Genomic DNA, 26,176 nt, shown 5'->3' with positions numbered 1-26,176 from the left:
TGGCCAGCCTGTATCCTGATAACTAACTATAGACTGTGCTCTCTATTTTTACAGAGCCTATTATTAAACCTGTGAAAGCAAAAAAATTCTCGATGATGGAACAAGGACTTCCCACCACAGTGTATGCAATGGAGTGAGTATGTTTCACATCAGCCTCTGTGTTCTGGACTAAAGGCCGATTTGATTCATTTCACTTATTCTTCCTTTTCTTAGTTTTTTGGCTGATCTCATGGATAATCCAGAGCTTATTCGGAATGTGACACTTTGTGGGCACCTTCATCATGGAAAGGTAAAGGTCCTACTAATATACCATATTTTTCAGACTATAAGAAGCGCCTAGGTTTTAGAGGAGGAAAATGAGAAAACAAAATTGGGTCGCAACACACTGTTATGGGGGGATTTGCTGTTGACACTGTTATGGGAGTAATGTCCCCCATCCTGGCTCCCTTCCTGGTACATACATGTGCCCTATCCTTTTATATATATGACCCATCCTAGTGTACATGTCCTCAATCCTGATCTCTATTTTCCTCATCCTGGTATATAAGTCCCCCATCATGTGCCATTCCTGGTATATTCCCAACCCAGTATATATGTTTCACATGTTCGGCCCCTTCTTGGTATATATGCTCCCCACCCTGGTATACTTGTACTTGAGCAGTGAATATTAATTTTCCTTTAATTGGGAAATGAATATTCAGTGCTCTTGCCTCTGCCGGCTTCCTGCACATCAAGGGCTATAACACACACCCCTATTTTCCTCCCAAATTGTTTTTGGGGGAAAGTGCGTCTTATTGTCCAAAAATATGGTATATAGTTTACATTTATTACTCTGTATATCTTGTCCCCTTTATAAAACAGGCGATGTGACAGAGCTTGCAGGTCATCATCCGCACCCTGCTTTCTTTTTCGCTCCTAATTGGGAGACCCAGACAATTGGGTGTATAGCTATTGCCTCCGGAGGCCACACAAAGTATTACACTTAAAAGTGTAAGGCCCCTCCCCTTCTGGCTATACACCCCCAGTGGGATCACTGGCTCACCAGTTTTGTGCTTTGTGCGAAGGAGGCAACACATCCACGCATAGCTCCACTGTTTAGTCAGCAGCAGCTGCTGACTATGTCGGATGGAAGAAAAGAGGGCCCATACAGGGCTCCCAGCATGCTCCCTTCTCACCCCACTTCATGTCGGAGGTGTTTGTTAAGGTTGAGGTACCCATTGCGGGTACGGAGGCTGGAGCCCACATGCTGCTTCCTTCCCCATCCCTTTTTACAGGGCTCTGGGTGAAGTGGGATTCTATCGGTCTCCAGGCACTGAGACCGTGCTCCATCCACAGCCCCTGGTATCTGCTGGACATGGAGCGGAGTATCTTCAGGGACATGGCCCTGCTACATGGAGGTACTCTGTGTCCCTGTGGGGACCGCGCAGACACACGGCAGCACTGCTGGGTGTGTTAGTGCGCCAGGGACAGCGGCGCTGTCCGCACTAGTGCCATCGCACACCACAGCGTTGCTGGGTGTGTTAGTGTATTGGGTGACTACTGCGCTAACCGCCGCTGCCATTTTTATTTAAGGCGCCGCTGGGATTTGTGGTGCGCCGGGGACTTCCGCGCCGGCCAGCACTGATATGCCGGCCGCGCTTATTAACTCGAGTCCCCGGCTTCTGGGCCTAGTCTCCCTTCGTTACCGCCCACAGGCCTGACAGTCAGGGTTGGGGCGTGACGCTGCATAGCACAGCAGCGCTGAGAGCTGGAGTATGTTTTGCATACTCCACCCCTCTCACTGTGTGGACTGTGAAACCGGATTCCCGCACTTTCTCAGGCACGCCCACGGCTTCCTTCTCTACAAGGACGCCGGCAGCCATTAGTGTCAGTTTCTGTACGATACAGAGACAAGTGTGGAAGACCCTGGCATTCTGATAGTCACACAATCGCTGCAACAGGCGTTAAGCAGCACCTGTGGTGCTAACCCCACTAGTGCAGAAGTGCACTTATAGATATGCTTGTACTATATACATTGCACTGTTTGGTCGCACGTTGTATATACCCTCCTGGATTGTGCGGAGGAGTTATCAGCATATTCTCTGTGTAAAACAAAGGTGCAGAACCACATGTTTTTCTATGCAGCCGGTACAGCATGTACGGCTATACGGCCGGCAGGTTACATAGACCCCCATTATAATCCAACTCAGCCGGAGTCTCTGCTAATGGCCAGAGGATGAGGACGGTGTCTGCAGTATTTACTGACAGATTTTCTGAGACTATGGCTATGATACTAGAAGCCTAGCAGTCCGGACATGTCTCTCACAACATGGGCACTGTTGAATCATTGATCCATGGCCCCCCTCAGTGTGAACAACTAACAGCTCCGGGAATGTCACACGCATCCCAGAGTCACGGCTCTGCACAGACGTCAGTCCCAGACAGCCTAAGCGGGCTCACTATGAGCGGCCCTCGGTTTCATCAGGGTCCTAGCAGAAGGACTCTCTGTGTAATGAGGCGGAAGTAGCGGCTCAGGATTCTGATCCTGAGACCGCTCTCAATCTGGATACACCTAATGGTGACGCCATAGTGAATAATCTTATAGCGTCCATCAATAGAATGTTGGTTATTTCTCACCCAGCTCCTCCAGTGGAGGAGTCAGCTTCACGTATTTTTCTGGACCACTCTGCCTTCAGAGAGGCAGTCCAGGAACACCACACTTATCCAGATATGCGCTTCTCCAAACGGCTTAGGATACACGTTATCCCTGCCCCCTGACGTGGTCAAGGACTGGACCCAGTGTCCCAAGCGGCATCCTCCAATCTCCAGGCTTGTAGCTAGATCCATAGTTGCAGTGGGAGATGGAGCTGCACTTAAAGATGCCACTGACAGACAGATGGATCTCTGGTCTAAATCCATCTATGAGACTGTCGGCGCACCGTTGGCTCCAGCATTCTCACCCTTGGGGCACTCCAAGCTATTTCAGCTTGTCTTACACAGATTGACACGGTTACACGTACATCTGTGCCGCAGGTGGCATCCTTAACCTCTCAAATGTCTGCATTTGTTTCTTACGCGATTCAGGTTGCCCTAGACTCTGCGAACCGTACGGCAGTAGCCTCCGCTGCTCCGTGTTTTTAAGCAGAGCCTGGTCTGCTCGTTAAGTGAATGGAAGGCAGATTCTGCTTCCAAAAAAGGTTGCTTAACCAGTTGCCTTTTTCTGCTGACCGACTGTTTGGTGAGCGTTTGGATGTAACCATTAAACAGTCCAGGGGTATGGATTCATCCTTTCCTCAGCCCGGACACAACAAACCCCAACAGAGCAGGAGGCAGTCGTGGTTTCGGTCTTTTCGAGGCTCGGGCAGGTCCCATTTTTCCTCGTCCAATGTGGACTCAAAAGGATCAGAGGAGCTCAGATTCTTGGCGGGCTCAGTCACGCCCAAAAAAGAGACAGTCTGAAAACCCGCTTCCAAGGCGGCTTCCTCATGACTTGCGGCCTCCTCTCTCCGCATCCTCGGTCGGTAGCAGGCTCACCCGCCTTGGCGATATTTAGCTGCCATAGGTCAATGACCGTTGGGTGTGAGACATTCTGTCTCACGGGTACAGGATAGAGCTCACTTCTCGTCCTCCAACTCGATTCTTCAGAACTTCTCCACCTCCCGGCCGAGCCGCTGCTCTTCTGCAAACAGGGTGCACTCTATAGGCAGAAAGAGTGATGACCCCCGTTCCTCTTCAGGAACAAGGTCACGGTTTTTACCCCAAATTATTTGCGGTGCCTATAAGAACGGGCCGTTCCGTCCCGTTCTGGATCTAAAACTGCTCAGCAAGCTCGTGGACACCAGGCGGTTCCGGATGGAATCCCTCCGCCATGTCATCGCCTCAATGTCCCAAGGAGATTTCCTAGCATCATTAGGCATCAAGGATGCTTATCCACACGTGCCGATTGATCCAGAGCACTAGCGTTTCTACGCTTCGTTATAGGAGACGAACACCTTCTGTTCGTAGCTCTACCTTCCGGCTAGCAACAGTCCCACTGGTCTTCGCCAAGGTCAGGGCAGCAGTAGTCACAGTCCTGCACTCTCAGGGTCACTCTGTGATCCCATATTTAGACGATCTACTTGTCAAGGCACTCTCTTAGGAAACATGCCGACACTGCCCGAACGTTGCGCTGGAGACTCTCTAGAGTTTTGGGTGGATCATCAACTTTTTGAAGTCAGATCCGACCCCGACCCTATCGCTAACATATCTAGGCATGGAGTTTCATACTCTCTCAGCGATAGTGAAGCTTCCGCTAGACAAACAGCATTCACTACGGGCTGCAATCTCTTCTTTAAGAACCAGTCGCACACATTGAGACGCCTCATGCACTTCCTACGTAAGATGGTAGCAATGGAGGCAGTTCTTTTCGCGCAGTTTCATCTGCGTCCACTACAATGTGACATTCTCCGCCAATGGGACGGGGAGTCGACCTCCCTCAACAGAGTCGTCTTTCTTTCTCAGGCGGCCAAGGAATCTCTACGGTGGTGGCTTCTTCCCACCTCATGGTCAAAAAGAAGGTCCTTCCTATCCCCATCCTGGGCGATAGTTACGACAGACGCGAGTCTATCAGGGTGGGGAGCAGTTTTTCTCCACCACAGCGCTCAGGGTACGTGGACTCAGCAAGAGTCCACCCTTCAGATCAATGTTCTTGAGCACAGAGCAGTGTATCTTGCCCTACAAACCTTCCAACAGCAGCTGGACAGCAAGCAAATCCGACTTCAGTCGGACAACTCCACAGCGGTGGCATACATCAACCACCAAGGAAGAACGCGCAACCGGCAAGCCTTCCAGGAAGTCCGGCAGGTTCTGATGTGGGTGGAAGACACGGCATCCACCATATCCACAGTTCACATCCCAGGCGTGGAAAACTAGGAAGCTGACTTCCTAAGTCGCCGGGGTGTGGCCGAAAGGGTATGGTCTCTTCACCCGGACGGGTTTCAGGAGATCTGGCGCCGCTGACAGAGGCCGGACGTCGATCTAATGGCGTCACGGCACAACAACAATGTGCCAGCTTCATGGCACGGTTTCACAATCATCGAGCTCTGGCGGCAGACGCCTTAGTTCAGCATTGGTCGCAGTTCCAGCTACCTTATGTGCCACCTCTGGCATTGTTGCCCAGAGTGCTGCGCTAGATCAGGACCGACTGCGGCCGCGCCTTCCTCGTCGCTACAGATTGGCCGAGGATGTTGTGGTTCCCGGTTCTGTGGTGCCTCACGGTAGGCTAACCGGGGGCACTACCAGACCAATCAGACTGGCTGTCTCAAGGGCCATTCTTCCATTTGAATTCTACGGCCCTCAACCTGATGGTGTGGCATTGAGTCCTGGAACCTAGTGTCGTCAGGATTACCTCAGGACGTGGTTGCCACCATGAGACAGGCTAGCATACCAACGTCCGCCAAGATTGACCACAGGACGTGGAAGATATTCTTATCTCGGTGCTCGGCGCAGGGTGTTTCTCCCTGGCCGGTTGCATCGTCTATGTTTCCTTCCTTCCTGCAATCTAGGTTGGAAAAAGGGTTGTCGCTCAGTTCCCTTTAGGGACAAGTCTCAGCGCTATCTGTATTTTTTCAGAAACGACTTCCTCAGGTACGCACGTTCCTACGGGGAGTTTGTCGTCTCAGCACTCCGTACAAGCGGCCGTTAGAGCCCTGGGATCTGAACAAGGTTCTAATTGCTCTCCAGATGCCGCCTTTCGAGCCTTTGGAAGAGGTCTCCCTTCCCGCTTTTCTCGGGAAGTGGCCTTCTAGTAACGGTCTCGTCTCTTAGGAGAGTTTCCGAGCTAGCAACGCTCTCGTACAAATCTCCCTTCCTGGTCCTTCACCAGGACAGGGTAGTTCTGCGTCCGATTCCGGAATTTCTCCCTAAGGTGGTATCCCACTTTCATATCAATCAGGATATCACCTCACCTTCTTTGTGTCCTCGTCCAGTCCATCAATTTCAGAAGGATTTGCATCTGTTGGTTCTGGTGAGAGCACTCAGGTTCTACTTCCCGCATGGCGCTCCTGCGCCACCCGGATGCACTCTTTGTCCTTGTCGCTGGTCGGCGTAAACAGTCGCAAGCTTCTGAATCCACCCTGGCTCGGGGGATCGAGGAACCAATTCTTGAAACCTACAGTTATACTGGGCTTCTGGTTCTCTCAAGGCTGAAGGCCCATTCTACCAGAGCCGTGGGTGCATCCTGGGCATTACGGCACCAGGCTACGGCTCAGCAGGTGTGTCAGGCACCTACCTGATTGAGTCTGCATACTTTTACCAAGCATTTTCAGGTGCATACCTACGCTTCGGCAGACGCCAGCCTAGGTAGATAAGTCCTTCAGGCGGCGATTGCCCACCTGTAGGAAAGGGCTGTTTGACGGCCCTATCACGAGGTATTCTTTTACCCACCCAGGGACTGCTTTTGGACGTCCCAATTGTCTGGGTCTCCCAATTAGGAGCGAAAAAGAAGAAGGGAATTTTGTTTACTTACCGTAAATTCCTTTTCTTCTAGCTCCAATTGGGAGACCCAGCACCCGCCCTGTTTTCTCGGGGTTTTTCTGTTTTTTCGGGTACACATGTTGTTCATGTGGTATGGTTCAGTTCTCCGATGTTTCCTCGGATTGAATTGGTCTTTAAACCAGTTATTGGCTTTCCTCCTTCTTGCTTTGGCACTAAAACTGGTGAGCCAGTGATCCCACTGGGGGTGTATAGCCAGAAGGGGAGGGGCCTTACACTTTTAAGTGTAATACTTTGTGTGGCCTCCGGAGGCAATAGCTATACACCCAATTGTCTGGGTCTCCCAATTGGAGCTAGAAGAAAAGGAATTTACGGTAAGTAAACAAAATTCCCTTCTTTTATGACATACATGTTATATTGATCACTCTCTTTCCATGTTTCTCCCCAGACGTGCTTCGTGGATTGTCTGATTGAACAAACGCATCCAGAGATTCGGAAACGTCATGACCAGGATGTAAGTAGATATATTTGTCTGTATCTTTCACATTTGCGGTGCAGCTACATTCATGCATGCAATTCACTGCACTGTCACCAAGATGAGTGTTGAAAATATGTTATTGGGTCCCAAAAAGAAGGGTGTTCCCAACCCTCCTTCTTTGGCCCTGATAAATTGCTTCTATTTGATCTTTTCTGTCATCCTCATAAACCTTGCTAGTCTTGTATATAATGTCTCGATGGCCTAGTGTCCACTGCTTTTTGTTGATTTTTTTTTTTTTTTATGTTCTCTTTTCAGCTTTGCTACACTGACATCCTTTTCACTGAACAGGAGGTAAGTGGCCTCAAGGCACGTGAAGTAATATTACATGCAGAATTAATGGAAATTAAAAAAATAACTTGTTTTTTGGTCACCTCATTGGGGGACATTGGAACCATGGGTTAGTCTACTGCAATCTGGAGGCTGATACTAGTTACTTCTTAACAAAAAAAGTTGTCTACTCCCCATCAGACTATACCTTGCCTGCAAGCACCAGGTCTCTTCAGCTTGGCTTACTGTCATTGAGAGGCAGACATGGGTTTTTGAGTCTTAAGGTTGCTTTACACGCAGCGACATCGCTAGCGATGTCGCTCGTGAAAGCACCCGCCCATGTCGTTTGTGTGTCACGGGCAAATTGCTGCCCGTGGTGCACAATATCGCTAGGACGCGTCACACATACTTACCTTCCTAGCGACGTCGTGGTGGCCGGCAAACAGCCCCTTTTCTAAGGGGGCAGTTCGTGCAGCGTCACACGGCAGGCATCCAATAGAAGTGGAGGGGCGGAGAGCAGCCGCATGAAAGACACGCCCACCTCGTTACCGAAGGACGCAGGTACGGTGTAGTTCGTTGTTCCTGTGGTGTCACATGTAGCGATGTGTGCTGCCTCAGGAACGACGAACAATCTGCGTCCTGCAACAGTAACGATTTCTTTGTCGCTCCATTGGGAGACCCAGACAATTGGGTGTATAGCTTCTGCCTCTGGAGGCCACACAAAGTATTACACTTTTAAAAAAGTGTAACCCCTCCCCTCTGCCTATACACCCTCCCGTGGATCACGGGCTCCTCAGTTTTATGCTTTGTGTGGAAGGAGGCACACATCCACTCATGCATTCTCATACATAGTTATGACGGATGGAAGAAAAGAGGACCCCGATGGGGTCCCCGGCATGTTCCCTTCTCACCCCACTATGTCGGCGGTGTTGTTAAGGTTGAGGTACCCATTGCGGGTACAGAGGCTGGAGCCACATGCCGTCTCCTTCACCATCCCTAATGCGGCTCTGGGAGAAGTGGGATCCTAAGCGGTCATCCACGTGCTGGGACCGTGCTCCATCCGCAGCCCCTGGTGGAACCTGCCGGACCGGAGATTCTTCACCCCCAGGGACCGGGCCCTGCAACTTGAAGGTACTCTGTGTCCCCATGTGTGGACTGTACAGGGAGGGAGGTCGCTCCTTCTCCCCGGAAGCCGCGGTAGTTCCGTCCGCAGTTTTTTTCGGCGGACATCCGCGCCGACCGTGCCTGCTTGGCTGGCGCGGCCTTAAATTTAGTCCCCGGCTTCGCCGCGGCCTAGTCGAGCAAAATCCCGCCCCCGGGCCTGCCTGTCAGGGGTTAGGGCGGGATTACCGACGTGACGTCGGTTCTGAGGGCTGGAGCATCTTTGCATGTCTCCCCCCACCCTCATTGACCACTTGGGGACTGCAGATTCCCGCTCTTTGCTGGCGCCGCCCTCGGCTCCACACCCTCCCTGAGAGCTCCGGCAGCCATTTTTAGCATTCTGCCGGTGGATGCTACTCAGTGGCAAAGCTCTGCAGCTCTGGGCGATCCACGACAGGGAATCTGGAGGACACACTCCGCTCGTTAGCGGTTGGTAAGCCACACCGGTCACCCGGTGTTGGTCCCCCTAGGGTGCCGGGATATATATAGATATATATATCTGTTCGGAAAGGCTGTATACCCTTTTCCCATATACCCTCAGTGGTCACTCTCCTAAGAGACAACAGCATGTCGTCCACAAGGAGCAAAGCTACTAAGGCACAGACTTTTTTCGCGGCCTGTACCTCTTGTGGGGCTATGTTGCCTGCGGGATCCACCTACCCTCACTGTGATCAGTGCTCGACTCCTGCCACGCTTGCTCAGCCGGAGCCTCGGGCACTTGTGGGCCCCTCGGCTCATGTAGATCCCCCGGCTCCCCCTGAGAAGTCTGCAGGGACAGAGTCACCGTCGTTGGCCTCTTTCTCTGCGACACTCTCCCAGTCACTTTCTCAATCCATTGCACAGTCTATGGACAAATGGTCATCTAAGCTCCTTGAGGCTTTGCAGTCCAGACCGGGCCCTTCACAGGCCCCTGCCCCTGTTAGTTTGTCTCCTCCAGGCCCCTCTCAGGCCGCAGCGCGCTCCCAGGATAGCCTCTAGGTCCCAGGCGGAGGACTCCTGCCCGGATCGCAGCCCCAGGCCGGCTAAGCGGCCTCGCTGGGACTCTTCCCCGGCCTCCTCACGCTGCTCTGGATCCCAGCTGGATGACTCTCAGGAAGACGAGGCGGACGTGGGAACTCAGGGCTCTGACCCTGACTTCACCCTTAACCTTGATGCCCCTGAGGGGGACGCCTTGGTAAATGATCTTATCTCGTCCATCAACCAGGTGCTGGATCTCTCACCCCCACCTCCTCCTGCTGAGGAGCCGGCTTCTCAGCAGGAGAAACACCAATTTCGATTCCCCAAACGTACGCGCAATACGTTTTTCTTTGTCGCTCCATTGGGAGACCCAGACAATTGGTGTATAGCTTCTGCCTCTGGAGGCCACACAAAGTATTACACTTTAAAAAGTGTAACCCCTCCCCTCTGCCTATACACCCTCCCGTGCATCACGGGCTCCTCAGTTTTATGCTTTGTGTGGAAGGAGGCACACATCCACTCATGCATTCTCATTTTAGTTATATCGGTTGGAAGAAAAGTGGGCCCCCACGGGGCCCCTGGAATGTTCCCTTCTCACCCCACTACGTCGGCGGTGCTGTTAAGGTTGAGGTACCCATTGTGGGTACAAAGGCCGGAGCCTCATGCCGTCTCCTTCACCATCCCTTAGCAGCTCTGGGAGAAGTGGGATCCTGACCGGTCATCCATTCACTGGGACCGGGCTCCCTCCGCAGCCCCTGTGGGAATCTGTCGGACAGGAGTTTATTTATCCTCAGGGACCGGGCCCTGCAACACTAAGGTACTCTGTATCCCCATGGGGGATGTGCATGGAGCGCCTTCATCCCGGACGCTGCAGCGGCTGCTCTTTTGTGACGGCCGGCGGACTTCCGCGCCGACCGTCCCTGTTTGTCGGCCGCGGTCTTAAATTTAGTCCCCGGCTTCAATTGCGGCCTAGTAGCAAAACTCCCGCCCCCGGGCCTGTCTATCAGGGGTAAGGGCGGGACTGCCGACCTGACGTCGGATGTGAGGGCCGGAGCATCTTGTATGTTTCCTCCCCCCTCACTGATCACTGTGGGGACTCCAGATTCCCGCACTTTTCTAGACGCCGCCCACGGCCCCACTCCTCCCCAGAGAGCTCCGGCAGCCATTTCTTTGGCATTCTGCCTGTGGAGGATTTCCTGGAAAGCGCTCTGCAACGCTGGGAGACCTAAGGCAGGGAATCTGGAGGACACACACTCCGCTTTTTAGCGGTCGGTAAGCCACACCGGTCACCCGGTGCTGGTCCCCTCAGGGTGCCGGAATAGATACTATATATATATATATATATTTCTGTTCGGTCGGGCTGTATACACTCCCCATATACCCTCAGTGATCACTCTCCTAGGAGACAACAGCATGTCGTCCACAAGGAGCAAGGGTGCCAAGGCACAGGGTTATTTTGCGACCTGTACCTCTTGTGCGGCTAAGTTACCTGCGGGTTCCACCTACCCTCACTGTGAGCAATGCTCAACCCCTGTTTTGCTTGCTCAGCCGGAGCCTCGTTCACTAGTGGGCCCCTCGGCTCAGGTAGAACCCCTTGCTCTCCCTGTCCAGGCAGCAGGGACAGAGTTTGCAGTTTTTGCTGAAAAACTCTGAGTCACTCTCACAATCCATGGCTCAGTCTATGGACAAATGGTCTGCCAAGCTGCTTGAAGCTTTGCAGTCCAGACCGGTCCTTACACAGGCCCCGGGCCCTGTTGGATCTTCGCCTCCAGGCCCCTCTCTGTCCACGCCGCAGCACGTTCCCAAGGGTGGCCCTAGGTCTCACGTGGAGGACTCCGGTCCGGACCGCAGTCCCAGACCGGCTAAGCGGGCCCGCTGGGAATCTTCCCCGACTTCTTCACGCTGCTCGGGTTCCCAGCTTGAGGACTCTCTGGAGGATGAGGCGGACGTCGCAGCTCAGGGCACTGACCCTGACGTTGCTCTCAATCTTGACACACCTGAAGGGGACGCCATAGTAAATGACCTTATCTCGTCCATCAACCAGGTGTTAGATATCTCTCCCCCGCCGCCACCTGTGGAGGAGTCGGCTTCTCAGCAGGAGAAACACCAGTTTCGGTTCCCTAAACGTACACGGAGTGCGTTTTTCGATCACTCTAAGTTCAGAGATGCTGTCCAGAAGCCCAGAGCAGTTCCGGACAAGCGCTTTACTAAGCGCCTTACTGACACACGTTACCCCTTCCCCTCTGACGTTGTTAAGGGTTGGGCTCAATGTCCCAAGGTGGATCCCCCAGTCTCTAGATTGGCGGCTAGATCTGTGGTATCGGTTGCAGATGGCTCATCGCTTATGGATGCCACTGACAGGCAGATAGAGCTCCTGGTGAAATGCATCTACGAAGCCACGGGCGCGTCTTTTGCCCCGGCTTTTGCAGCCGTGTGGGCACTCCAAGCTATTTTAGCTTGTCTAGCTGAGATTAATGCGGTCACACGTAATTCTGCTCCGCAGGTTGCGTCTTTGACTTCTCAGGCGTCAGCTTTTTCTTCCTACGCCATGAACGCAGTTCTAGACTCTGCTAGCCGTACAGCGGTGGCATCCGCTAACTCTGTGGCAGTCCGCAGGGCCATGTGGCTGCGCGAATGGAAGGCAGACTCGGCTTCCAAGAGGTTCTTAACCGGTTTGCCGTTTGCTGGCGACCACTTGTTTGGTGAACGATTGGATGAGATTATTAAGGAATCCAAGGGAAAGGACTCCTCCTTACCCCAGTCCAAACCAAAGAGACCTCAGCAACAGAAAATACAATCGAGGTTTCGGTCCTTTCGTCCCTCCGCCAAGACCCAATCCTCTTCGTCCAGCAGGCCGGAGAAAGGCCAGAGGAACTCTTATGCGTGGAGGTCCAAGTCACGCCCCCAAAAGGCCGCAGGAGGCACTGCTTCCAAGGCGGCCTCATGACTATCGGCATCCCCTAACCGCATCCTCGGTCGGTGGCAGGCTCTCCCGCTTTGGCGATGCCTGGTGGCCACATGTTCAAGACCGATGGGTGAGAGACATTCTGTCTCACGGTTACAGGATAGAGTTCAGCTCTCGTCCCCCGACTCGTTTCTTCAGAACATCTCCGCCCCCCGAGCGAGCCGATGCGCTTTTTCAGGCGGTGAATGCTCTGAAGACAGAAGGAGTTGTGATCCCTGTTCCCCTCCAGGAACATGATCGCGGCTTTTACTCCAACTTGTTTGTGGTGCCAAAGAAGGACGGCTCGTTCCGTCCCGTTCTGGACCTCAAACTGCTCAACAGACATGTGAGCACCAGACGTTTTCGGATGGAATCTATCCGCTCGGTCATCGCTTCGATGTCACAAGGAGACTTCCTAGCATCGATCGACATCAAGGATGCTTATCTCCATGTGCCGATCGCACCCGAACATCAACGCTTTTTGCGTTTCGCCATCAGGGACGAACACCTTCAGTTCGTGGCATTGCCTTTCGGCCTGGCGACAGCCCCACGGGTGTTCACCAAAGTCATGGCTTCTGTCGTGGCGGTCCTACACTCACAGGGCCACTCGGTGATTCCCTACTTAGACGATCTCCTGGTCAGGGCACCCTCTCAGATGGCGTGTCAAGACAGCCTTTCCGTCGCTCTGGCGACTCTCCAGCAGTTCGGTTGGATCATCAACTTCCCAAAATCCAAGTTGACACCGACCCAATCACTGACTTACCTTGGGATGGAGTTTCATACTCAGTCAGCAGTAGTCATGCTACCACTGGACAAACAGCTTTCGCTGCAGGCAGGGGTGCAATCTCTTCTTCGGGGTCAGTCACACCCTTTGAGGCGCCTCATGCACTTCCTGGGGAAGATGGTGGCAGCGATGGAGGCAGTGCCCTTCGCGCAATTCCATCTGCGGCCACTCCAGTGGGACATTCTCCGCAAATGGGACAGGAGGTCGACTTCACTCGACAGGAACGTCTCCCTTTCCCTTGCAAAAAAGACGTCACTTCAGTGGTGGCTCCTTCCCAACTCTCTGTCGCAGGGAAAATCCTTCCTACCCCCCACCTGGGCTGTGGTCACCACGGACGCGAGCCTGTCGGGGTGGGGGGCGGTTTTTCTCCACCACAGGGCTCAGGGAACCTGGACTCCGATAGAGTCTTCCCTTCAGATCAATATTCTGGAGATAAGGGCAGTGTATCTAGCCCTATTGGCTTTCCATCGGTGGCTGGAGGGCAGGCAGATCCGGATCCAGTCGGACAACGCCACTGCCGTCGCATACATCAACCACCAAGGCGGCACTCGCAGTCGTCAAGCCTTCCAGGAAGTCCGACGGATTCTGCAGTGGGTGGAAGCCACAGCTTCCACCATCTCCGCAGTTCACATCCCGGGCGTAGAAAACTGGGAAGCAGATTTTCTCAGTCGACAGGGCATGGACGCGGGGGAATGGTCTTTTCACCCAGACGTGTGAGAGAGATCTGTCGCCGCTGGGGAACGCCGGACGTCGATCTCATGGCGTCACGGCACAACAACAAAGTCCCGGCATTCATGGCCCGGTCTCAGGATCACAGAGCTCTGGCGGCGGACGCATTAGTTCAGGATTGGTCGCAGTTTCGACTGCCCTATGTATTTCCTCCTCTGGCGATGCTGCCCAGAGTGCTGCGCAAAATCAGGTCCGACTGTCGTCGCCCCAGATTGGCCGAGGCGGTCGTGGTACCCGGATCTGTGGCATCTCACGGTGGGTCAACCGTGGGCGTTCCCAGACCGCCCAGACTTGCTGTCTCAAGCGCCGTTTTTCCATCTGAATCCTGCGGCCCTCAACCTGACTGTGTGGCCATTGAGTCCTGGCTCCTAGCGTCTTCAGGGTTATCTCAGGATGTCATTGCCACCATGAGACAGGCCAGGAAACCAACGTCCGCCAAGATCTATCACAGGTCTTGGAGGATCTTCTTATCCTGGTGCTCTGATAAGGGTTTTACCCCCTGGCCCTTTGCCTTACCCACTTTTCTTTCATTCCTTCAATCCGGAATGGACAAGGGTTTATCTCTCGGCTCTCTCAAGGGACAAGTGTCGGCGCTATCCGTATTTTTTCAAAAGCGTCTAGCCAGGCTTCCGCAGGTCCGCACGTTCCTGCAGGGAGTTTGCCACATAGTCCCACCTTACAAGCGTCCGTTGGAACCCTGGGATCTTAACATGGTGCTATTGGCTCTTCAGAAACCACCTTTCGAGCCGCTGCGGGATGTCTCTTTATCACGTCTTTCGCAGAAGGTGGCATTTCTAGTGGCAGTTACATCGCTCCGTAGAGTATCGGAGCTGGCAGCGCTGTCATGCAAAGCCCCCTTCCTGGTTTTTCACCAGGATAAGGTGGTTCTGCGTCCGGTCCCGGAATTTCTCCCTAAGGTGGTATCCCTTTTTCATCTCAATCAGGATATCTCCTTACCTTCATTTTGCCCTCATCCAGTTCACCAATGTGAAAAGGATTTGCACTCGTTAGATCTGGTGAGAGCACTCCGGCTCTACGTATCTCGCACGGCGCCCCTGCGCCGTTCAGATGCGCTCTTTGTCCTTGTCGCTGGCCAGCGTAAGGGTTCGCAGGCTTCCAAGTCAACCTTGGCTCGGTGGATCAAGGAACCGATTCTTGAAGCCTACCGTTCTTCTGGGTTTCCGCTTCCTTTGGGGCTGAAAGCCCATTCTACCAGAGCCGTGGGTGCGTCTTGGGCATTGCGGCACCGGGCTACGGCTCAGCAGGTGTCAGGCAGCTACTTGGTCTAGTCTGCACACTTTCACGAAACACTATCAGGTGCATACCTATGCTTCGGCAGACGCCAGTCTAGGTAGGCGAGTCCTTCAGGCGGCGGTTGCCCACCTGTAAGAGGGGGTCGTTTTCGGCTCTTTTTTATCGAGGTATTCTTTTACCCACCCAGGGACTGCTTTTGGACGTCCCAATTGTCTGGGTCTCCCAATGGAGCGACAAAGAAGAAGGGAATTTTGTTTACTTACCGTAAATTCCTTTTCTTCTAGCTCCTATTGGGAGACCCAGCACCCGCCCCTGTTCCCTTCGGGCTGTTTGTTCTTTTGTGTACACATGTTGTTCATGTTGAATTGTTCTTTTGGTTCATGGTTTTCAGTTCTCCGAACATCCTTCGGATTGAATTTACCTTAGAACAATTTACAAGTTTCCTCCTTCCTGCTTTTGCACCAAAACTGAGGAGCCCGTGATGCACGGGAGGGTGTAATAGGCAGAGGGGAGGGGTTACACTTTTTAAAGTGTAATACTTTGTGTGGCCTCCGGAGGCAGAAGCTATACACCAATTGTCTGGGTCTCCCAATAGGAGCTAGAAGAAAAGGAATTTACGGTAAGTAAACAAAATTCCCTTCTTTGATCACTCTAACTTCAGGGACGCTGTCCAGAAGCCCAGAGCGGTCCCGGACAAGCGCTTTGCTAAACGGCACACTGACACGCGTTACCCCTTTTCACCTGAAGTCGTTAAGGGCTGGGCACACTCTCCTAAGGTGGATCCTCCAGTCTCTAGATTGGCTGCTAGGTCCGTTGTGTCTGTTGCCGATGGCGCATCCCTGAAGGATGCCACTGACAGACAGATAGAGCTCTTGGTGAAGTCTATTTATCAGGCCACGGGCGCGTCTTTCGCCCCGGCCTTTGCGGCCGTGTGGGCTCTCCAAGCAATCTCGGCATGTCTGACTGAGATTAATGCCGCCACGCGGAATTCTGCTCCGCAGGTTTCTTCCTTGACCTCTCAGGCATCAGCATTTTCATCCTACGCCATGAACGCCGTCCTGGACTCCGCTAGCCGTACGGCTGTGGCATCCGCTAACTCCGTGGCAGTCCGCAGGGCCATGTGGCTGCGCGAATGGAAAGCAGACTCTGCTTCCAAAAGGTTCTTAACTGGTTTGCCTTTTTCTGGCGACCATTTGTTTGGCGAACGGTTGGATGAGATTATTAAGGAATCCTCGGGAAAGGACTCCTCCTTACCCCAGTCCAAACCTCAGAGACCTCGGCAGAGAAAAATCCAATCGAGGTTTCGGTCCTTTCGTCCCTCCGCCAAGACCCAATCCTCTTCGTCCAACCGGCCGGAGAAGGGCCAGAGGAACTCCTATGCGTGGCGGTCCAAGTCACGCCCCCAAAAGGCCGCGGGAGGCACTGCCTCCAAGACGGCCTCCACATGACTCTCGGCCTCATCTAACCACATCCTCGGTCGGTGGCAGGCTCTCCCGCTTTGGCGACGCCTGGTGGCCACACGTTCAAGACCGATGGGTGAGAGACATTCTGTCTCATGGTTACAGGATAGAGTTCAACTCTCGTCCTGCGGCTCGTTTCTTCCGAACCTCCCCACCCCCCGCACAGGCCGACTCACTTTTTCAGGCAGTGGACGCTCTAAAGATAGAGGGAGTTGTGATTCCCGTTCCCCTTCAGGAACGTGGTCGCGGATTTTACTCCAACTTGTTCGTGGTGCCAAAAAAGGACGGGTCATTCCGTCCCGTTCTGGACCTCAAGCTGCTCAACAGACATGTGAGAACCAGACGGTTTCGAATGGAATCTCTCCGCTCGGTCATCGCCTCGATGTCACAAGGAGACTTCCTAGCATCGATCGACATCAAGGATGCTTATCTCCATGTGCCGATCGCACCCGAACATCAACGTTTCCTGCGTTTCGCCATCGGGGACGAACACCTCCAGTTCGTGGCATTGCCTTTCGGCCTGGCGACAGCCCCACGGGTTTTCACCAAAGTCATGGCATCCGTCGTGGCGGTCCTGCACTCTCAGGGCCACTCGGTGATCCCTTACTTGGACGATCTCCTAGTCAGGGCCCCTTCTCTGGTGGCGTGTCAACAAAGTCTTACCGTCACTCTGGCGACTCTCCAGCAGTTCGGGTGGATCATCAATTTCCCGAAATCCAAGTTGACGCCGACCCAATCACTGACTTACCTCGGGATGGAATTTCATACCCAGCCAGCGTTAGTCATGCTACCGCGGGACAAACAGCTTTCTCTGCAGGCGGGGGTGCAGTCACTTCTTCGGAGTCAGTCACACCCCTTAAGGCACCTCATGCACTTCCTGGGGAAGATGGTTGCAGCTATGGAGGCAGTGCCGTTCGCGCAATTCCATCTACGGCCACTCCAATGGGACATTCTTCGCAAATGGGACAAGAGTGCTGCTTCCCTCGACAAGAACATCTCTCTTTCCCTCGCAACCAAAACATCACTTCAGTGGTGGCTCCTACCCACATCTCTGGCCCGGGGAAAATCCTTCCTACCCCCAACCTGGGCCGTGGTCACCACGGACGCGAGCCTGTCAGGTTGGGGAGCGTTTTTTATCCACCACAGGGCTCAAGGAACCTGGACTCCAATAGAATCGTCCCTTCAGATCAATATCCTGGAGATAAGGGCAGTATATCTAGCCCTATTGGCTTTCCATCGGTGGCTGGAGGGCAGGCAGATCCGAATCCAGTCGGACAACGCCACTGCCGTCGCCTACATCAACCACCAAGGCGGCAGTCGTCAAGCCTTCCAGGAAGTCCGGCGGATTCTGCAGTGGGTGGAAGACACAGACTCCACCATCTCCGCAGTTAACATCCCGGGCGTAGAAAACTGGGAAGCAGATTTTCTCAGTCGTCAAGGCATGGACGCGGGGGAATGGTCTCTTCACCCAGACGTGTTTCGAGAGATCTGTTGCCGCTGGGGAACGCCGGACGTCGATCTCATGGCGTCACGACACAACAACAAGGTCCCGGCCTTCATGGCACGGTCTCAGGATCACAGAGCTCTGGCAGCGGACGCTTTGGTCCAGGATTGGTCGCAGTTTCGACTGCCATACGTGTTTCCCCCTCTGGCGATGCTGCCCAGGGTACTACGCAAGATCCGGTCCGAATGCCGTCGCGCCATTCTCGTCGCTCCAGACTGGCCGAGGAGGTCGCGGTATCCGGAACTGTGGCATCTCGCGGTGGGTCAACCGTGGGCACTTCCAGACCGCCCAGACTTGCTGTCACAAGGCCCGTTTTTCCATCTGAATTCTGTGGCCCTCAACCTGACTGTGTGGCCATTGAGTCCTGGCTCCTAGCGTCTTCAGGGTTATCTCAGGATGTCATTGCCACCATGAGACAAGCCAGGAAACCAACGTCCGCCAAGATCTATCACAGGACTTGGCAAATCTTCTTATCCTGGTGCTCTGATAACGGTTTTCCTCCATGGCCGTTTGCATTACCCACATTTCTTTCATTCCTACAATCTGGAATGGACAAGGGTTTGTCCCTCGGCTCTCTCAAGGGCCAAGTGTCGGCGCTCTCCGTGTTTTTTCAAACGCGTCTAGCCAGGCTTCCGCAGGTCCGCACGTTCCTGCAGGGGGTTTGCCACATGGTTCCACCTTACAAACGTCCGTTGGAACCTTGGGATCTTAACAGGGTCCTGGCTGCTCTTCAAAAGCCGCCTTTTGAGCCGCTGCGGGATGTCTCTCTCCCGTCTTTCTCAGAAGGTGGCCTTCCTGGTGGCAGTCACATCACTTCGCAGAGTGTCTGAGCTTGCAGCGCTGTCATGCAAAGCTCCCTTCCTGGTTTTCCACCAGGATAAGGTGGTTCTGCGTCCTGTCCCGGAATTTCTCCCTAAGGTGGTATCCCCTTTTCATCTAAATCAGGATATCTCCTTGCCTTCCTTTTGCCCTAATCCAATTCACCAGTGTGAAAAGGATTTGCACTCTTTGGATCTAGTGAGAGCACTCCGGGTCTACGTGTCTCGCACGGCGTCCCTGCGCCGTTCAGACGCGCTCTTTGTCCCTGTCGCTGGCCAGCGTAAGGGATCTCAGGCCTCCAAGTCAACCTTGGCTCGGTGGATCAAGGAACCGATTCTCGAGGCCTACCGTACTTCTGGGCTTCCACTCCCTTCAGGGTTGAAAGCCCATTCTACCAGAGCCGTAGGTGCGTCCTGGGCATTGCGGCACCGGACGACGGCTCAGCAGGTGTGTCAGGCAGCTACGTGGTCTAGTCTGCACGCTTTCACGAAGCACTATCAAGTGCATACCTATGCTTCGGCAGACGCCAGTCTAGGTAGGCGAGTCCTCCAGGCGGCGGTTGCCCACCTGTAAGAGGGGGCCGTTTTCGGCTCTTTTTATTGAGGTATTGCTTTACCCACCCAGGGACTGCTCTTGGACGTCCCAATTGTCTGGGTCTCCCAATGGAGCGACAAAGAAAAAGGGAATTTCTTCAGCGCTCTATTGGGAGACCCAGACGATTGGGGTATAGCTACTGCCCTCCGGAGGCCACACAAAGCACTACACTAAAAAGTGCAAGGCCCCTCCCCCTCTGGCTATACCCCCCCGTGGTATCACGGGTTCTCCAGTTTTAGCTTTGTGTGCGAAGGAGGTCAGACATCCATGCATAGCTCCACAGATTTTAGTCAGCAGTAGCTGCTGACTATTTCGGATGGAAGAAAAGAGGACACATATAGTGTCCCCAGCATGCTCCCTTCTCACCCCTGGATGGTGTTGTAAGGTTGAGGTACCTATTGCTGGTACGGAGGCTGGAGCCCACATGCTGCTTTCCTTCCACATCCCCCTGGGGGGCTCTGTGGAAGTGGGATCCTGCCGGCCTCAAAGCTCTGACGCCGGGCTCCATCCACAGACCCATTTGAACCTGCTGGATACGGAGCTGGAGTACCGTTCAGGGACATGGCCCTGCACCATTACAGGTACTCTGTGTCCCCGTACACACAGGCACAGCACACTCCAGACTTGCTGGGTGTGCTAGTGCGCCGGGGACAGTAAAGGGTTACAGTCACTGCAGCTTTGCTGAGTGACTTTGTGTTTTGGGAACTACCGCGCCGGACGCTCCGGGAGCGGCGGCGCGGCTGGGACTTGTAGTTCGCCGGGGACTGGGCGCCGACCGCGCTTTTACGGCGGCGGCGCTTATAACTCCAGTCCCCGGCTTCTGCGGCCTAGTGCCGCTTCGTTCCCGCCCCCTCCCTGTCACTCAGGGAAGGGGACAGGCGCTGAGCAATCAGCAGCGCCGAGGGCTGGAGCCTTTTTACATGCTCCAGCCCTCTCACTGCACTCTGTCGGACGCCGGATTCCCGCTCTGCCTTGGGGGCACGCCCACGGCCCGCCCCTACTCACACGAGCTGGGGAAGAAGCCGGCAGCCATTACTGCAGAGCTCGGGGCACCAAGGCAGGACAGTGGCGATCATACACCCGCTTATAGGCGGGCGGTAAGAGGCACAATAGTGCTGACCACGATATAACTGCAGTGTATACATGTGTTGTTTTTAACTCCATAGGTCGCTATATGCCCGCTTGGGGAGCGACACATCAGCAGCAGGAAAGCAGGTGTGCTAAAGCACAGGCTTTCTAAGCTGCTTCTTTTGCACGACTGAGGTGTTCATTTGTGTTTATGCTGATATGCTATACATTGCACTGTACAGTCGCTAGTATTAGCTATATTCTTCTGGAATGGCTAGACTACAGCAGCAGAAAACCAAGGGTGCTGGGGCACAGGTTTTTTTCTATGCTGCTTGTATTGCATGGGCTGCAGTGTGCATTTGTACTTGTGCTTGTATGCTATACATTGCACTGTATGGTCACTCTTCTGGGCTATATTCCCCTAGATGACCAGTCTACAGCAGCAGAAGAGCAGAGGTGCCAGGGCACAGGCTTCTATGCTGCTTGTATTGCATGTGCTGCAGTGTTCATTTGTACTTGTGCTTGTATGCTATACATTGCACTGTAGGGTCACTCTTCTGGGCTATATTCCCCTAGATGACTAGTATACAGCAGCAGAAGAGCAGAGGTGCCAGGGCACAGGCTTCTATGCTGCTTGTATTGCTTGTGCTGCAGTGGTCATTTGTACTTTATGCTTGTATGCTATACATTGCAATGTACGGTCACCAATCTTGGCTATATACTTCTAGATAGCTAGTCGGCAGCGGCAAAAAAGCAACACAGATTTCAGTGCTGTTTTTACTACATGGGATGCTGTTCATGACACCGTCTCATTGTGTGCATGCTCCCCTGTAGCACTTCGTCTGCCGGGGTCTCTAGCACTTCGTCTGCCGGGGTCTCTACTAGTCGTGGCCAAAGAAACCTCCTGTCAACCCTGTCCATGGACAGGGACGGAGTAGTCATAATATAGAGACTTGCACCCATGGGCAATCTACTTGAACAAAAGGCAGCTCTTCAGGGCTTTGATACTGACATCGCTCTCAATCCGGATACACCGGGTGGTAACGCCATACGGAATGATCCTATACCGTCCATCAATGGAAGGTTGGATCTTTCTCCCTCAGCTCCCCCAGTGGAGATAGGAGACGAACAGGAGAAGTTCCTTTTCAGTGTCTCACGCAGATATTGAGTATTTTTCTGGCCACGCTGACTTCAGAGAAGCAGTCCAGAAACACCACGCTTACCAGATAAGCGTCTTCTCCAAACGTTTTTAGGATACACGTTATCCCTTTTTTCCCCTGACGTGGTCAGCGCTGGACCCAGGGTCCAAAGGTGGATTCTCCAATCTCCAGGCTTGCATATAGAGCCATAGTTGCGCTGGAGATGGGGCTTCACTTAAAGATGCCTTTCACAGACAGATGGACTCTGGTTGAAATCTGTCTAGGAGGCTATCGGCGTGTCGGTTGCTCCGGCATCCACAGCCGTATTGGCAACCTAACCTTTTCTGCTGTTCTTGCGCAGCTGACCTTGAGCAGGGACATCTGTACCGCAGAGGCGTCCGTAACCCCGCAATGTCTGCACTGCGACTTACCCTGTTAATGCTGTCCTAAAAGTACAGTCGAGGTTTCGGTCCTTCCCAAGCTCCGGCAGGTCCCAATTGTCCTCGTGCAAAACGGCTACAAAACCTCAGACGGGCTCAGATTCCGGCCGGGCTCAATCTCGCCCAAGGAAGGCAGTCGGAGGAACCGCTACCAAGGCGGTCTCCTCAGGACTCTCAGCTCTCTCTCTCTCTCTCCGCATCCGCGGTTGATGGCAGACTCCCCCGCCTTTGGCGACATTTAGCTGCCACAGGTCACAGACCGGTGGGTGACGGACATTGTGCTCACGTGCACAGGACAGTGTTCTGTTCTCGTCCTCCGACTCCATTCTTCAGAACGGCCCCACCTCTCCACCGAGCAGATGCCCTGCTGCAGGCGGTGGACGCTCTAAGAGCAGAAGGAGTGGTGATCCCTGTCCCCCCTCAGGAACGAGGGCGAGGGTTTGTACTCCAATCTCTTTGTGGCTCCAAAAATGGACGGTTCCTTCCGTCCTGTTCTGGTTCTGAGACTGCTCAACGAGCATGCGAACGCCAGGCGGTTCCGGATGGGATCCCTCCGATCCGTCATTGCCTCAATGTCTCGAGGAGACTTCCTTGCCTCAACAGACATCAAAGATGCCTATCTCTACGTGCCAATTGCTACGGAGCACCAACGTTTTCTACGTTTTGTGATAGGAGACGAACATCTTCTGTTCGTAGCTCTGCCATTTAGTCTGGCGACAGCCCCACGGGTGGGCACCAAGGTCATGGCAGCAGTGGTAGCAGTCTTGCACTCTCACGGACACCCGGTGATTCCGTACTTGGACGATCTACTCGTCAAAGCAACCTCCCTTGAGGCATGCCAACGCAGCCTGAATGTTACGCTGGAGACTCTCCAGACTTTCGGGTGGATCATCAATTTGGCAAGGTCAAATCTGTCTCCGACTCAATCACTAACGTATCTCGGCATGGAGTTTCATACTCTATCAGCCATAGTGAAGCTTCCGCTGAACCAGCAGCGTTCACTGCGGACAGAGGTGCAGTCTCTCCTTCAAGGCCAGTCGCACCCCTTAAGGCGCCTCATGCACTTCCTAAGGAAGATGGTGGCAGCCATCGAGGCAGTTCTCTTTGCGCAGTTTCATCTGCGCCAACGGCAATGGGGCCAATGGGATGGGCAGTCAACCTCCCTGGACGGGAAGTCTCCCTTTCCCTGACGGCCGAGGACTCTCTGCAATAGTGGCTTATTCCCACCTCATTGCCATAGCCACCATCCTGGGCAGTGGTCACGACAGATACGAGTCTGTCAGGGTGGGGAGCAGTTTGTCTCCGCCACATGGCTCAGGGGACGTGGACTCAGCAGGAGTCCACCCTTCAGTTCGATGTGCTGGAAATCGGGGCAGGGTATCTTACCCTATTAGCTTTCCAAAAGTGGCTAGAAGGGAGCAGATCCGAATCCAGTCGGACATCTCCACAGCGGTGGCATACATCAACCACCAAGGAGGGACACGCAGTCAGCAGCCTTCCAGGAAGTCCGGCGAATCCTCATGTGGGTGGAGGACACAGCATCCACCATATCCGCAGTTCACATCCCGGGCGTAGAAAACTGGGAAGCGGGCTTCCTCAGTCGCCAGGGCATGGACGCGGGGGAATGGTCCCTTCACCCGGACGTGTTTCAGGAAATCTGTTGCCGCTGGGGGGGGGCCGGACGTCGTCCTAATGGCGTCTCGGCACACCAACAAGGTCCCGGCATTTATGGCACGATCGCGCGATCACAGAGCTCTGGCGGCAGACGCCTTAGTGCAAGATTGGTCGCAGTTCCGGCTCACATATGTGTTTCCACCTCTGGCACTCTTGCCCAGAGTACTGCGAAAAAATCAGATCCGATTGCAGCCGCGTCATACTCGTCGCACCAGACTGGCCGAGGAGATCGTGGTACCCGGATCTGTGGCATCTCACGGTCGGCCGACCGGGGTCACTACCAGACCGACCAGACTTACTGTCTCAAGGGCCGTTTTCTCCATCGGAATTCTGCGGCCCTGAACCTGACTGTGTGGCTTGTGTGTCCTGGATCCTAGCGTCTTCAGGATTATCCCAAGGGGTCGTTGCCACCATGAGACAGGCTAGGAAGCCCACGTCTGCTAAGATCTACCACAGAACGTGGAAGGTTTTCTTAATCTGGTGCTCTACTCAGGGAGTGTCTCCCTGGCCATTTGCATTGCCTATCTTTCTTTCCTTCCTACAATAGGAGTTAGAAAAGGGCTTGTCGCTAGACTCCCTCAAAGGGCAAGTCTCAGCACTATCCGTGTTTTTTCAGAAGCGTCTAGCACGTCTTTCTAAGGTGCGCACGTTCCCGCAGGGGGTTTGTCATATCGTACCCCCGTACAAGCGGCCGTTGGATCCATGGGATCTGAACAGGGTTCTAGTTGCTCTCCAGAAGCCGCCTTTCGAGCCTCTGAAGGAAGTTTCCTTTTCTCGCCTGTCACAGAAGGTGGCGTTTCTCGTTGCGATCACATCGCTTCGGCGAGTGTCTGAGCTGGCAGCTCTGTCATCCAGGGCTCCCTTCCTGGTGTTTCACCAGGACAAGGTAGTGCTGCGCATCATTCCGGAGTTTCTCCCTAAGGTAGTATCCTCGTTTCATCTTAATCAGGATATCTCCTTACCGTCCTTTTGCACTCATCCGGTTCACCGGTATGAGAATGATTTACGTTTGCTAGATCTGGTGAGAGCACTCAGAATCTACATTTCACGCACGGCGCCCGTACGCCGTTCCGATGCCCTTGTCGCTGGTACGCGCAAGAGGTTGCAGGCTTCTAAAGCCACCCTGGCTCGATGGATCAAAGAACCAATTCTGGAAGCCTACCGTTTTGCAGGGCTTCCGGTTCTTTCAGGGCTGAAAGCCCATTCAACCAGAGCCGTGAGTGCGTCCTGGGCGCTACGACACCAGGCTTCGGCTCAACAGGTGTGCCAGGCAGCTACCTGGTCGAGTCTGCACACTTTCACCAAACATTATCAGGTGCATACCTATGCTTCGGCGGATGCCAGCTTAGGTAGAAGAGTCCTGCAGGCGGCAGTGACATCCCCGTAGGGGAGGGCTGTTTTGCAGCTCTAACATGAGGTATCTCTTTACCCACCCAGGGACAGCTTTTGGACGTCCCAATCGTCTGGGTCTCCCAATAGAGCGCTGAAGAAGAAGGGAATTTTGTTACTTACCGTAAATTCCTTTTCTTCTAGCTCTTATTGGGAGACCCAGCACCCGCCCTGTTGTCCTTCGGGATTTCTTGGTTGTTTGCGGGTACACATGTTGTTCATGTTGAACGGTTTTTCAGTTCTCCGACGTTATTCGGAGTTAATTTGTTTAAACCAGTTATTGGCTTCCTCCTTCTTGCTTTGGCACTAAAACTGGAGAACCCGTGATACCACGGGGGGGTATAGCCAGAGGGGGAGGGGCCTTGCACTTTTTAGTGTAGTGCTTTGTGTGGCCTCCGGAGGGCAGTAGCTATACCCCAATCGTCTGGGTCTCCCAATAAGAGCTAGAAGAAAAGGAATTTACGGTAAGTAACAAAATTCCCTTCTTTGTTTACTTACCGTAAATTCCTTTTCTTCTAGCTCCTATTGGGAGACCCAGCACCCGCCCCTGTGCCCTTCGGGCTGGTTGTTCTTTTGTGTACACATGTTGTTGATGTTGATTTGTTCTTTGGGTTCATGGTCTTCAGTTCTCCGAACATCCTTCGGATTGAATTTACCCTAGACCAATTTATAAGTTTTTTCCTTCCTGCTTTTGCACCAAACTGAGGAGCCCGTGATCCACGGGAGGGTGTATAGGCAGAGGGGAGGGGTTACACTTTTTTAAAAGTGTAATACTTTGTGTGGCCTCCAGAGGCAGAAGCTATACACCCAATTGTCTGGGTCTCCCAATAGGAGCTAGAAGAAAAGGAATTTACGGTAAGTAAACAAAATTCCCTTTATTTTGAATATGAACGACGTGTGAACGATCAACGATTAGGTGAGTATTTTTGATCGTTAAAACTCGCTCGTAGGTGTTACATGCAACGACGTCGCTAACAAGGCCGGATGTGCATCACGAATTCCGTG

The 26,176-nt window shown here is 53.5% G+C and overlaps 1 protein-coding gene across 1 annotated transcript in view; it reads left to right on the top strand.

Annotated features, from left to right (window-relative positions):
- EFTUD2 (elongation factor Tu GTP binding domain containing 2) overlaps positions 1-26,176 on the top strand; it is a 105,531-nt gene that overhangs the window by 16,265 nt on the left and 63,090 nt on the right. The window contains exons 4-7 of the mRNA XM_075350253.1: positions 55-133; positions 214-289; positions 6,899-6,964; positions 7,244-7,279. Coding sequence (XP_075206368.1) covers positions 55-133; positions 214-289; positions 6,899-6,964; positions 7,244-7,279 — 257 coding nt within the window. The remainder of the gene's footprint in view (positions 1-54; positions 134-213; positions 290-6,898; positions 6,965-7,243; positions 7,280-26,176) is intronic.

The sequence above is a fragment of the Anomaloglossus baeobatrachus genome, chromosome 5 (assembly GCF_048569485.1).
Source record: "Anomaloglossus baeobatrachus isolate aAnoBae1 chromosome 5, aAnoBae1.hap1, whole genome shotgun sequence".
NCBI classification, from domain to species: domain Eukaryota; kingdom Metazoa; phylum Chordata; class Amphibia; order Anura; family Aromobatidae; genus Anomaloglossus; species Anomaloglossus baeobatrachus.
Note: the sequence above shows the minus strand (reverse complement) of the source record. Positions and strands in the feature narration are given on the sequence as shown.